At 43.0% G+C, this 14,974-nt stretch overlaps 1 protein-coding gene across 1 annotated transcript in view; it reads right to left on the bottom strand.

The window, feature by feature from the left end:
* The window catches only part of PLB1 (phospholipase B1), a 79,354-nt gene that overhangs the window by 31,687 nt on the left and 32,693 nt on the right, over positions 1-14,974 (bottom strand). The window contains exons 22-31 of the mRNA XM_030036002.2: positions 13,773-13,854; positions 13,020-13,124; positions 12,238-12,333; positions 11,691-11,762; positions 10,988-11,047; positions 10,523-10,583; positions 9,744-9,802; positions 7,896-7,963; positions 6,835-6,878; positions 5,490-5,598 (exon numbers count right to left, since the gene is read on the bottom strand). Coding sequence (XP_029891862.2) covers positions 5,490-5,598; positions 6,835-6,878; positions 7,896-7,963; positions 9,744-9,802; positions 10,523-10,583; positions 10,988-11,047; positions 11,691-11,762; positions 12,238-12,333; positions 13,020-13,124; positions 13,773-13,854 — 756 coding nt within the window. The remainder of the gene's footprint in view (positions 1-5,489; positions 5,599-6,834; positions 6,879-7,895; positions 7,964-9,743; positions 9,803-10,522; positions 10,584-10,987; positions 11,048-11,690; positions 11,763-12,237; positions 12,334-13,019; positions 13,125-13,772; positions 13,855-14,974) is intronic.

The raw sequence follows: 14,974 nt of genomic DNA on the forward strand, positions 1-14,974 counted from the left end.
CCTGTATGGAGAGATCAACATTAACGCTCTTCAGACACGTTAAATCAAGTTGTCAGGTATTAGAAGGGTTGAGTGAGGAGACAGTACAATACTCATGTTGCCGTGATCAAATTACACATTCACATCTTTGTGGAAAGTCAACATCAACCTGAACTTGAATATTGATTTTACTGAAGTTCAGTAATTAATCTGGAACCGTAAGTTTAGCTTCTATTACAGTGCTTAACACCTAAACCAGCTGAAAAGCCAGACACAGCAACATGTTTGTAAGCAGATGGCTTGTTTAGAACTAGGCTGCTATCAATCTGTTCCTTGCAGACTGAAACAATAAGGGAATCCCAAGTCCCAATATTTAATTGGCCTCTTGCGCAACATCGTGCATAAACCACAGCTCATCCCGCTACAAAGCAGAAGTGTCTCAGAGTTCACTGTGCACACCTCCCTCATTTCTGTAGCCTGCACCCAGAGTCAATACTTAATTTTCAATTATGTAAAACAGCTCTGTGCACACTACCTTCCCAGGGTAATTAAAAACCCAAGAAACTTTCAAGATTACTCAGACAAGTTAAGATGACAGCCTCGCTGTTTTCCAATAGCCAGGTGAGCACTCTCTCTCTCTTTTTTGTGTATATATACACACACATATATATTTTTATATATATAAGCTGCCATGAATTTTGAGTTACCTAAGCTGAACACTTCAACCTTGTTTGACTGCCCCGACAAGTTGATCCTCAAATATGCACAGAAAAGAGAACATGGTTGGAAAGCTTTGGCCTTCCAGGCAGCTCTGTAGTACGGTATGAGCTGCATATCCCTCCAGGCTCTTGTTAGAAACACTTTACTGACTGTCTATCATTACTGGAAGCATATCAGCTGACATTAATAAGCATGACACTTGTTTTGTATGGCAACCAGAGCTTAGCTCTCCTTTGCAATGCTGTGTTTACTGTAGCAACAGGAGATATCTCTCACCACCCTACTCCAACTGAATACTGGTCTAACACTAACATAAGAGTATTTACCAAGGAATGAGCCCTGTCATACATCTACTTGTGACACAGACACTGTATGCATGTAGTAGTTCTGTTCACTGTTACCCTTGTCCAATGTCATAACCTACTTATCTATATCCCAAAGTTATCAGAAGCCACAAGTGGTCACAATTTCCTTCTGTTCTTACTGTGGAAACCCCTAAGCTAGGGCATCAATTTCAATATTGATCCAGAGGAAAACACCACTTATTGAGCTGGCAGTCTGCAACACCTTTGATTTCTCATGCAGTCACTGAAGTGCTGATGCATCCTGAGCCAACGCAGTCAGTAAGATCTAACATCTTGAATGAAGCAGTGCCAGCAATCACCCATCCTTGAGCTGCAGTTTCCACCAAATTTAGATCTTGATCAACAGAAACTGTTTGCTAATGGGAAATAGAGATATTCACAGTTCATGTCACCTGTTCCCTTCTCTCAGTCTTAAATTCTTAACCTCCTTTTTTTCATGTGAAATCAGAGATCTCAGCCAGGCTGTGCTTCAGCATCATGCTTCAGATCTACCCTTAACTCCAGCATGTATGTAAGCACTTTGGCCATGAATGCAGATAGGCATAGGAACATTTTGCTGAATGAGACCTGCATTGCTACATTGTCATCAAGTTCACTAAAGAGCTCTGCAAAGCAGCCCACTGATTTCATTCTAAGAAACCCTTAACCTGGTTTCCAAAAGCTGGTAAGGGTGCAGAACTACCTGATTTCAGACAGGTCCCAGCACCTCTGGAAAGCAGTTTCCAGATTAGCACCCAAAAGTGAGAAAGGCCAGGTAACAATTCTGAAATACTAGCATTAGCTGGTGGACTCTTTTTTCCCCTCTGAATCATAGGAAAAATGGATATTTTGGGTTGATGAAGAATAAATGCTGGATTGCATCATCATTCCAGGGCCAAATACCTAAAGCAGGAGAAACATTTCCTTACGTTCCAATACGTTTCAATATTCAACAAGGATGCATTCATCTTCTCAGATGCATCAAGAGCCACAGTGTGGCAGAACAGAACCCCAAAAGAAGCATCAAACAGTTCAGGGATATTAGTGTAGTAGTTTACAGGACTTTACTTTTGCATCCCTTTCTACACAGAGTTATAGAATCATAGAATCATTTAGGTTGGAAAAGACCTTCAAGATCATAGAGTCCAACCATCATCCATGCCCGCTAAACCATGTCCTGAAGTGCCTTGTCTACGCACTTTTTGAATACCTCCAGGGATGGTGACTCAACCACTTCCCTGGGAAGCCCATTCCAATGTTTGACAACCCTCTCAGTAAAAAATTTTTTCCTGATATCTAACCTAAATCTCCCTTGACTCAACTTGAGGCCATTTCCTCTTGTCCTATCTCCAGCCACCTGACAGAAGAGACCAACACCCACCTCACTACAACCCCCCTTCAGGTAGTTGTAGAGAGCAATAAGGTCTCCCCTCAGCCTCCTCTTTTCTAGACTAAACAGCCCCAGTTCCCTCAGCCGCTCCTCATAAGACTTGTGCTCCAGGCCCCTCACCAACTTGGTTGCCCGTCTCTGGACACGCTCCAGCACCTCAATGTCTTTCCTGTAGTGAGGGGCCCAAAACTGAACACAGTACTTGAGGTGCGGCCTCACCAGTGCTGAGTACAGGGGAACAATCACCTCCCTGCTCCTGCTGGCCACACTATTTCTGATGCAGGCCAGGATGCCGTTGGCCTTCTTGGCCACCTGGGCACACTGCTGGCTCATATTCAGCTGGCTGTCAACCAGCACCCCCAGGTCTTTCTCTGCTGGGCAGCTTTCCAGCCACTCTTCCCCAAGCCTGTAGCGCTGCATGGAGTTGTTGTGACCGAAGTGCAGGACCCGGCACTTGGCCTTGTTGAACCTCATATGATTGGCCTCAGCCCATCGATCCAGCCTGTCCGGATCTCTCTGTAGAGCCTCCCTACCCTCAAGCAGATTGACCCTGCCTCCCAACTTGGTGTCATCTGCAAACTTGCTGAGGGTGCACTCAATCCCCTCATCCAAATCATCGATAAAGATATTAAACAGAACCAGGCCCAACACCGAGCCCTGGGGAACACCACTTGTGACCCGCCACCAACTGGATTTCAGCCCATTCACCACAACCCTCTGGGCTTGTCCATCCAGCCAGTTTTTCACCCAGTGAAGAGTACACTTGTCCAAGCCATGAGACGACAGCTTCTCAAGGAGTATGCCATGAGAGACAGTGTCAAAGGCCTTGCTGAAGTCAAGGAAAATAACATCAACAGCCTTTCCCTCATCCACTAGGCAGGTCACCTGGTCATAGAAGGAGATCAGGTTGGTCAAGCAGGACCTGCCTTTCGTAAACCCATGCTGACTGGGCCTGATCCCCTTCTTATCCTGGACTTGCCATGTGAGTGCTCTCAAGACAAACCGTTCCATAATCTTCCCCGGTACCGAGGTCAGGCTGACAGGCCTGTAGTTCCCCAGATCCTCCCTCTGACCCTTCTTATAAATGGGCGTCACATTGGCAAGCCTCCAGTCCTCTGGGACCTCCCCTGTTGACCAGGATCGCTGATAGATGATGGAGAGTGGCTTGGCAAGGACCTCTGCCAGTTCCCTCAGTACTCTTGGATGGATCCCATCAGGTCCCATAGATTTCTGAGTGTCCAGATGGCATAGTAGGTCCCTAACTAATTCCTCCTGGATTAAGGGGGGTATGTTGTGCTCTTCATCCTTACCTTCCAGCTCAAGGGGTGGAGTACCCTGGGGATAACTGGACTCACTATTAAAGACTGAGGCAAAGAAGGCATTAAGTACCTCGGCCTTCTCCTCTTCACTGGTTGCTACGTTCCCTTCTGTATCCATTAAAGGAAAGATATTCTCCTTGGGATTCTTTTTACTGTTAACATATTTATAAAAACATTTTTTGTTGTCCCTTACAATAGTGGCCAGATTTAGTTCTAGCTGAGCTTTTGCCTTTCTAATTTTCTCTCTGTATGATCTAACAGTTATGAGACAGAGAAACAACAGAAGACTATTTTTCATTAGACTAACATCCATCATCTCATTTCATACAGCTAACAAGTAACTATTTAATAGTAATGCCTCAGTTGCTACTGATACAAGCTGCTTTAAGTCATATTGGTGAACTAAGAGGTTGTGTATCCTCTTTCAAGTCCTCCCACCACTCCCAAAAGCCTGTTTAGGATTTAACTGATACAATATACAAGACAGGCACCTATCTCATTCTTTTCTATAACAAGCAAAAGTTGAAGCTAATCTGGATATATGCTGCATATAGAAGTATGTTAATAAATTCTCATTAATGGCTGAATCAGAGCCATAATCCTTGCACATGCTTCACCAACACACAGATACATTCAGTCGTCACTAGGAAACAAAATCCCTTCTCTCCGGTATGGGGGGCTGTAGGATATATCAGGGTACCTAGCAGACTATTTCTGTCTGGAAATCCAAGCTTTTATTGAGATTGCTAGTACGAGTCAGAGGTTACTCAAGGCCTAGAGGAGAGCAATAAAAATACCCAATAAAGCCTAAGAATATTTGCTTAGATACAGCAAACTCAAACACCTCACTTGGCTTCTGAACTTTGCTTCTGAACTTCACTTCCAAGACCTCTTTGGGAAGTAAGAGGAATTTTTCTTTAAACAAACAAACAAATTAAGGTCTGGGCAATATCAACTAACAATGTCAAATCCAGGCATGGTCTGCCAGAACCTGTGCCCAAACTATGACTGAATTCCAGCAGCCATCTGTTTTGTTAATTAAACAGCATTGACTCTTCCAATAAGAAGCCAGGGATTTCTGGGATAAGCAGTACAGCAAAGCTCAACTCATGCAGCCTCCCATGTGTGACTAAAAGCAGAGAGCTAAATTCAGGTGACCGCAAGACATTACAATTCCTATTACACTGGCAGAACTGGCTGCAATTGCACCAGGTCTGCAATGCACCAAAACCCATATATGACCATCAGCAATTCTTCTTTCTTCAGATTGCAGACTGTGGCTAGTTTTTTTCCTCTCTTGTCCACTCTTGCTTGCTTAATCAGAAGCCTGAGGCCAGAATTATGGAAGATTTCATCTAGTTTTTCTCCTAGTATCTCTCTACCAATTCCCTCACACTAAATTTCTGAAAATATCCATGCTCTCAGAGATTTATTGACAGATAAATAGATAAACAAATAGATGTTGAAGAGGAAGAGTAGAAACCACCACCACCAAACAGTTTCTGCCAGTTTCTTGTTTGTGGATTTCATAACCAAGACTGTTGGCTTCAGTTGAAAGTTCAGCTATGAAATAAGCCCATCCATTTAACAGGTTTTGAGCCTATTTTAAACTCTGAACTTTCAGCTAGACTGGTTTTGCTTGCTCTTCAGACCAAGTTGTGACAGCACATGAGATAGTTGAAAGGCAGTTAGATGAAGTATCCATCACCTGTGAATGTAAACCAAAAAGCTACATACTCAGCCTGTGCTCCGGGAACTGCCTGGTTAAGGAATGCATTTGAATCTTTCTCACTCCCGGTGCCGGTAGAATAGCCCACGATCATAACATCAAACTCTCGAAAGATGTCTGAAAAAGAAAGATGGCAATGAAGGAAAAATTACTACATCTGCTCCCTGTCTACAGGGACTAGCACACACCAGCACTGCCACAGTTTTGCCCTCTGACAGCACAGCACAACTGCTGCAGCCTCCAGTCAACTAGATGCATCCACCAAGCAGTGGCGAGAGGGATCAGCAGCTGGCAGCAACTCAGACAGCAGCATGCTTGCTGTGCCCTGCACTGTCACCAGTGGATAAGATGAGCAGAATTGAAGACTACTGTGTGCAGTTATCTCTCATGTTGTAGTGGTTAAAGCCTAAAATAAAATCCTCAGTCACGTGATGGTGACTTTGTCAAGTGATCCTGAATGAGCTTCAGCCCAGCAGAAGCTTGTTTTCAGCTAGAGGATCTGGGTTTGCTTCAGAGCTGTGCAAAATCTCATACTACTGACAAAATATGAAGAAAGCCTCAGATGCATGGTTCTGATGAAATCCCACCATGTTCTCCATTACCTCCATAGTAGTTTCCAAAAGGAAGTTGACAGAATAATTCACAGCTGAGAGTGAAAATGGTCACATTGTAAACTATAAAAGCTACCTTAATCTCAAAGACTGAATTTAACCACATTTTAATGAAGGCTTTGTCAAATGTAATAGCATCCAGTGAACAAATTAATTGCTTATTCTAATTGTATTCTTGTTACATTCTGCTTATAATAATGGGCAACACACAGAAGGACAGTTTACTGGCCCTCTTCAACTGGAAGTTTCTTATTACAGCTGATCCAAACTGAAACTTGAGTGGCTTTACATTAACAATAGACTGAGCTACAAGAAGTTGCATGTTTCAGTGAAAAGAAAGTTAAAATTATTCCCTTCAGGTTACATGTACGAGTAGTCAGGTTTATCTACCAAAGAGGTCTACTCAATGCAAACATGTCTTTTTGGAAAAAGCTGTGGTGGAATATTTATTAAAAGCAGATGTTGATTGCATCACAAGCATGGACATAGCAAGCTTGTTTAGAAATTCAAATAACACTCACCAAGCAGTTGAGAAAGGACAGGGAAAAAAGGAAGGGAATTTCTAGCTGCTTCTCAGCTTCACTGATGAAGCCAACTTTTTATTGTTTCTTTGAAAGGTAGTTCTTGTTAATTTCTCTAAAACAGCTTTGAGATACTTAAGAACTCTCTGTAAAAATATTGGAAATCAGCCCATTCCCTCTCTTTAGTCTTGCCAATTAGATCTAGCAAAGCATTTACTTACTAGGTAGAGTTGTCACATTCTCTAATGATGCATCTCCTCCAATACTAAAATGAGAAAGAGAAATTCCAGTCACTCATCTCTTAGCTGAACACAGACAATAAGCGAAGTGAAAACCTACCACACATCAAGAGAAAAAGCGAAGGGTGATAAATTTGGTAACTATTAATCTATCGGATTACATGGAGAGGACAGAAGTGGAAGTGCTATTGGGGAGAATGGTTTCAGTGGTAAAGACGCTTGTCAGAAGGATTTAATGATCTTGCAGCTGTAGAGGGGCATAGTCAATCATTATGAAATAGCAGAAAAATGCCTGATACCGCTACATACTCAAATGATTGAGCCCTAAAGTACTGCAGATTAAAAGGTCGACTTTGAGGCCCGTTCCAGCCTCATGAAGGCACTCTAAGGCAGCACCAAACAGCCCCTGGGTGACAAGACAGCTGCAGCAGCAGCTCCTCATTCTCTTCTCCTGCTTCCTGCACAGGGGTATGCTCTCTCCAGCTTTCAATTGGTGGGACACACTGAGGCCACACTCCGGCTTATGGAAGGGTGTTAGGACAGCACAGAACTGCTTCAGTCAACGTCAACAGAGCTACATCATCACACCAAAAAATTTTAGTCTTTTACAATTGTGTACTGCATGTGGTAAAAGTTCTCTGGTTAAACTCTTTTCCATAGTGCTACAAACAGTTCAGAAATAGAAAACTTTGAGAAGTCCTAAAAGCAACCAGTTCTGACTTGTTTGTTTCAGTGATTTTTCTCCAGTTTTGTAGATTTCCAACTTGCCATCCCACCATAAAAATACAAACTGTCACAAGCAGCCAAAGATGAAAGCGTGAGAGAAGTCAAAAGGCTAGCTTAAAATGCATTGCTGAGAAAAATTTTTCTGTGAAGCCACCCTTATGACAAATCCTGGATCTTGATACATCTTCACAAGAAATGCTAGACTGAGAAGGAACTTTTTTTCAACTGTTGGACAGCTGAAAGCCCCAAAACATGTGGAATAATATTATTTACAGGGGAGAATATACATCTCCTCAACATCTTGGCTGAAGACTTACCTCCAAGACAGGCCCCGGTATTCCGTGCCCAAATCCAGGAGATTATCTGAGGCAATTCCTGTACCAGCCTGGACATTATTTTTCATTAACCAAATGAAATTAAAGCACAATTACTAATACAATAGTAATTCATACATAGTAATTTTATTTACTTCTGAATACATCTCTTCAAAACCTTTAGAAAGCATCTGGCTTTTCTCCAACCTTCCTCCTGAAGAATGCATCAATAATGTTTTTGTAATTATTTACAAGCATCATATTGTATATAATGCACAAAATATATGATGGAGCCGTGTAACAAAGGCTTTCTTCTCATGGGTCTAGATGAGCTGAATAACTCATTTACGGTTAACTCAAGAATGATGACAATGTCTCAAACAAACACATGAAACTTTCTGGCTAATGATAAGAAACACTATATGAACTCAACAGAGAAAACAAACATATCTCAGAAAGAAGCACCATAATACCTTTACACCGATTTGAAAAGTATTGTGCTAAATGGAGAGACTTATAATAGTACTACAGCAAGGAAGAAAGCACTCTCTACAATTACCCTGAAGAAAGAGGCAAGCTAGCAACTACTTCCCTTCTAAAACACCACCAGAATTCAGAAGCAGAATGCCTGCCAGCTGTGATACTATAGTTTCATACTAAATTTGGGTACAGGGTAGTACTTCAGTAGAACACAAGACTAGGCAGACTATTTGCTGCTACCTCAGATTAAATCATAACACTACGTTTTCTTCCATGTATAAGCTTTATTGAATTAATGGAAGACTGGTGTTCAGAATAACTATACACAGGCCAAGTGCAGCTCTGAGACAGCAATGCACCACTGCACTTTCTATGAAAGCAGATTTTATTCTCAGTTCCTACAGACTATACTTAGAAGCAGAAACACCTGCAGGGTCCTGCATATTATAATATGGCAACCACAGCTATATACAGAATATCTTTCATCTGTCAATATTGCAGGTTTGCATTCAAATGCTTCTATTTATTTCAGTAGCCTCCTGTGTGTAGGAGTTTTAGCAACATACCTGCCAGAGAGTTGTAAAGGCTTCATGGTTTGTACACACAATGTCTTTGTTGTTAAGGTTCAGATTCAGAGAAATCTATGTTCCAGTTACATCTTTCTGCCCAGTGTTTCCTTTGAGCTGGCTGGAGAGTTTCAGTCTTTGACGAGTATGAAAACATTAGGCAGAAAGACATAATTGGAATATATGATATCTGGATGTTGAGACATATTCCTTCTAGGCTACCAAAGATAATCATCATCAGCAAGAACTACATCTTGATAAAGAAATTAGCTATGAGTTAAAACAGGCACAATAAAAAGACTGGATATCTTCTGAAATGGATAAAGTCAGAGGGCTCTCACCCCTGTACATCCTTATCTCATTAATGCTAAAATGAATAAAAAGCTATTATCCAACATCCCTTAGTCACACTCTGTTCCTGAAAGAACCGAGGCAAAAGAACAGGTTCACCAGACCGTTCCTATTCAGAAAAGCTTTGAAAAACACAGTAACTTAAGGCTTGTACTATGTCCCATTAGTTTCAACAGCATCTGATCTCTTCTGTCTCCAATTTAGCAAACTATTTAAGTACATCTTTAAAGGATTTGCCTGTGGTTTTGCCTGAGTTCAAAAGCATGTGAATATGTGCATGGGGGGAACAGTGCTGGAGAACTGACACCTTCTTTCTTGTTCTAGCTTCTAGATCTATTGTCATCCATGAATGAATGGATCTTTGCTTCTAGGTACAACAGCTATTTCCCCTCTGCTGGAGGAGGCACATGTTTGTAGTTTTACCAAGAGAACAGTAAAAACTCTATCTTCTTACCGTCAAAGAATCCCCAAGGGCTGCTATAATTTTCACATCAGCTGGCTTTAGGAAATGCACTGCAAAGGAAAGAGATGCAGTTGAACTTGGATAGGAAATAGGTATTCTTTTTCACCACTATATACATGAAACATGCCATTGTGCATTCTGATGCTCAGACATGTTGCTTTTGCAATATCCTGTGATAAAACAGGAGCTCTCTCCAGCTCATCTCATGTGGTTGTAGCAGCAGCATATGCATATTATTCAGCATCTCAATGGTTAACATTGCTACTGAAAAGACAGAAGAGCAAGGAGCGAGTCACAATAAGTTGCAAACAATATCCCACACCAAGATGAAGGTAAAACAACGCAGTATTAGAAAAAGCAGGAACGACATACTAGAGCTGTAAGAAGGCACAGAAGGACTGAGACAATATGAAGTTACTTGAAAAACTGAATACTGCTATGACTTAACATGCATGAAGCTGGATTTCCAGTTTCCTTCCCCAAGAGTTAGGTAGTATCACTTATAGGCTATGTCAGCATACAAATTTGGATATTATCGTGAGATATTTTGAAGTTCTCTGCTGGCAGCGATTTAAGTGGAGCTACTTAGTCAGAATGTTACCTTGCATGACAGTATGGCATTGTACCTGTAAAGCAGCTGCTGAAAAACATGACATCTTTTCTGACCAGTATTTTTCACAGTCCAGCAGTCATTTCAGCAAAAATAAAAACTCATCTTGAAGGACAGTTGAGGGTAATTCAGCCTCTTAATATAAAACAGGCAAGACTACCTGAAGCTGCAGGAGGGGAGGATGGAGACCTGTCCTCGCATAGCAGCTGGCTTCCATAATTCTAAAGAGAAGAAGAAAGCTGAATAGCATTTGACTAGCAAGTATAGTCAGTATTAACTAGGATCTTCCTAGTAGAGGCCAGGTGGATAAACCAGAGCCCATTTAGCATGTAATTAACCAGGCAGGTCTTGGTTGCTTAATTCAATAATCATATCCAGTATTGCTCAGATTAGAGTAGCATCCTGTACTGATAACCGCGCTGTCTGAGCATGTGTTCTTACAGGTGTTTCCGGATGCATTTTGCCTAACTCAGGGAGTGCTTTCCGGTCCCATGCCATGTACTCAGCTTCTCAAACCCTTTGGCCAAAGGCTGATTTCACTTGTGGTGCAGAGCATGACTTATCTGTTTACTGTACAGGAACAGATGCAGCAGAGTAACAATGGGATGGTGATGTTGACACTTACTGAAGTTTGGTTAGGGTATGTGTAATTACTGTTCTTATATGTCCTCAGGAATGGCTCAGCCTACAAAGCAAGGAAATCTGAGTCAATGCAAAGCATCAGAAGAATACATGGAGATTTCAGTTCCCCAGCCTTCAGTTCTCAGATGTCTCTAGATGATTAGCAGCTTCATGCAAATGAATTCCAGGGATAAAAAAACAAAAAGAAAGAAATGGCTTTTTTGAAATCCATACAATAACAGTGTATACCTGGGGCAATATTTTTACACAGCCAGAACTTAACAGAATACGCCCAGGACCCTGCTCTGTGTGATTAACAAGAAGCTTGTGTTCCCACTGCAAGGTAGTCCCAGTGACCTCTGCAGAGCTGTGTTGACTGGTGCCATCGTTGCTCTGTTTCCCCCACTGAAGCTCTGCCATTCAGTGTAGACACTTGATGGTCTTGACTAGGTAGGCCAAACACCCTTCCTTTGTGCTTTGGCCAACTGTGATGTGTGACTGTGAAGAAGCTTACTTCTAGGATGAGCTTGCCCTCCATCTCATGGGGGAGTGCTCATACTGCTACTGCTGGCAGTGGCAAAACTATGTGGGGAAGAGTCAGACCCCCTTTTCACTGAGACAGCACTCCAGGCAGTTGGTAAAGGCTCACGCAGACTCCAAGCCACTCCTAGCACCTCCACATAAACACAGACACCCTTGTAACTTACCTCACTTGGACATTTGAGAACAATCTCATCTTCTATTTGCTGATTATGTGTCTTCCCCCCCAAGGGTTCCAGCTGTGGGGAAAAAGGGGAGTGCACAGAATAAAAGTGAATGAACCTCAGAGAGCAACAGGTAATGCTGTGCTACCAGCCACTGGAAACCACCTCTGCAGCACAGGAAGACAACTGCAGTGCACTGCACCCATGCTGGTGGCTGCCTCCATGCACAGCTGCTTTGCATGCTGAAGAGGTTAATTCCCATACACCACAAACATGGCCTGATGGTCAATGTGCCAGGCAGGCATCATCTCCCTGGGAGAAGGCCCAGCAGCCCCAGTCTTAACATACCCTGAGATTTACTGGTTTGATATGACTGGATTAACAGTTCAGGTGACCTTTCTTCACATGGTCACTCTTTTCTTTTGTAAACACAAGTAAGGGTTCAGAAGAGGCAGGGCTAGCTACCTAGTAGCTCCCTGGGGGTTTTTTTGCTGCCAAGGGCAGGATGGAGCAGACAAGGAGTGACCAATACAACCTTTAAAACTCTTACCATGTTGTTCCACAAAGCACGCGCAGCCTGGGAATGAGACTTCTGGCTGAAGTGGAAACAGTCTGGGGCAAAATATGAACTGTCCAGCAGTCCCTCCTAGAGAACAAGACGGGTGCTGTCACAGAGGCAGGAAATATGCAACAAGCTGTGTATTTTATCCTCTCTCTCTTCCAGCGAGATATCCCATCTGACTTCAAACCGAAGTAGCTGCAAAGGCCTCTGAGGCCAAGAGAATTAAACCGGGCCAGGGAACGCTAGTAACTTAGAACTGAGAAGCTTTTTAAAGCTTTTTAATATAGAATTTCCAAAGTAATAAGGAATACAGGCAACTATGACTCTGGGTACAGAATACCTGGGCATGGATATCGATTGTATTCTTTATTTCTTCTGAGATACACAGATTATAGTCTTTTGAAGCACATGGGTTTTCATACTAAAAGTCATTTACCAAAGTACTGGAAGGGACTTCGTGATGTATGAGTGATATAGGGTGAGTGCTCCCCGGTGAAGACTTTGAACTAAATATCTACTGCATAGTTGTCTGATCGCAGTGGAGTGGACTCAGTGCCCCAAGCTGTGCCTTCAAGGTCTGTATTCCTGTTGCCCATTATCTCCAAGGTATTCCATAAACATTTTCTGCAATTTTGGATGTTAACTCAACTGAATATAGTAGTTATTAGGCCAGAAAACTGCTGGTCACATTTACAGCCAAGACAATTTTGAAAAGTCAGTGGAATTGCACCAGGATTTAATGTAGGCGTCGGTTTTTTGGTTGTTTTTACCTGTGTTTTTGGCATGTTCACATTCATCAGAAATGGCTGCATAACCACTGTGAAATCTTCTGTAGTGTCATACCTTCCACTGTCCACTAACTGTCGGGTTCTCTCCTAAAGAGTCAAATAAAAGTTGTCACCTTTCCTTCTTCTACGTTCAGCTCATCGAGTACCCCGTCCATGTACATCTCACGCAGGGGTTCCCCCTCCCTAGTGCAGAAACCCAGATGTGGCCATGGTTTCCAGCTCGTGCCAGGCAGCCAATGCAGCTGTCTTTTTGAGACACACATCCTGGGCTTCTTTGCTGAGAGGCAGTCTGGGGATGGCTGCCTGACTGACATGAGCAGGCAACCTGCTCAGTAATTAGATTTTCTGTCAAAAAGATGTCCACCAAAGAGTTTTTGGTTTGGCTGACATCCCATGCCTGAAGTTTGTTCCTGAGTTATCAAGTTCTTTGACTTAATCTGATCTCCAGTGACATAAGTGATCAAAAAACTGCTGGGTCTCTGACATTCTCTACTTTCTATGGCTCTCTAACAATTTTTCTTCTCATCTGTTTTGTTGGTTTAGTGAATCAGAGTTGTAAAGATCTTGAGCCTACTCCCATCTGCCCCCCCCCCCCCTTTTTTTTAAAATCATGACTACAAGTATGTCATTAAAATGAGTGGAAACTGTCCCCCACCTCCAAATATTAGCCCCTCTGTGGTCTCTTGATCAACAGGAGGATGACATTAAACCTAGAACAAATGCCACATGCCTTACCTGATACCTTCTGTTAAAGTAGACCAACTTCTTGAACTCATTGGAATTGTCCTCAGGGTTTATGACACAAGGGCACAGGAGCCTGTGGGATGAGAGCATGACACTGAGATCTGCTCCTCTTTTTCCCCCCATTCCCGAGCTGACAAGCTGCAGGGTTAAAAACTTCTCCAAGACAGATTTCTCTGAAAGGCCGCTCAATGGGAGCATTAGCTCTTACCTCTGAGTTTCTGCACAGCCCTGAGTCTTGAGCAGAAACATATTTATTAGGGATAAATTCATGAGCATAAACTGAGGAAAAGGATCCATGCAAACAAAGACCGTAATGGGTGCCCATGGCAAGGTTTCAGCAGCACAAGTGAACTCAGTGAGAAGAGGCCAGGGCTCCTTGTGCTGGACACAGCCAGTTTCAGCCAGCTTCAACAAACCAACCACAGGGCACAGCTGATCCTGTCAGCCAGGATGGTGGTGCCTCTGTGAAAACCTGTTTAAGAAAGGGACAGAAAACACCAGAGAGGGAGAGGAGGAGAACAACAGTGGGAATGAGGAGGAGGTGCTCCATGGCAGAGCAGGCACTCCCCTGAAGGGACCACAGCCTGTGGATGAGCCCATGCCAGAGCAGTCACATGTCTAAAGGACTCATGCTGGAGCACAGGACAAGAGTGAGAAGGAAGCAGAGGCAGAGAGATACTGCTACATCCAGACCCCAATCCCCTGCACCACCCATGCCTCACTGAGGGTACCCTGTGGCAGAAACAAGGGGGGAGGGAGAGGTGCTTGGAGTGAAGTTGAGCCTGGGAATGAGGGAGGGTAGGTGCTTTAGCTGTTTAACTTGTTTATTTCCCAATACCTGAATCAGTAATTAAATATTTATGCTAGTGGACAATAAATTCAGTTAAGTTCCCCAAGTCCAGTCTGTTTTGCCTGTGATGGTACCTGGTAAGTGATTTCCCTGTCTTTATTTGGACCCATGAGTTTTCTTGCTCATGTTCCTCTTGTTTTCTCCCCTGCTGCTGGGGTGGGGTGAATGAGTGGCTGTGTGGGTGCTTGGCTGCCACCTGGGGCCAACCCACCACAAAAACCATTCAGAAGTACACCTGCACCACCAATGTGGTTTGCTTCAGCAGAACTATGCAAGCATCCTTGATGACAGAGTTCACACAAATTCATTCTAATCAACTGAGGGTCACAAGTTGCAGGATGTT

The sequence above is a fragment of the Aquila chrysaetos genome, chromosome 13 (assembly GCF_900496995.4).
Source record: "Aquila chrysaetos chrysaetos chromosome 13, bAquChr1.4, whole genome shotgun sequence".
NCBI lineage: Eukaryota > Metazoa > Chordata > Aves > Accipitriformes > Accipitridae > Aquila > Aquila chrysaetos.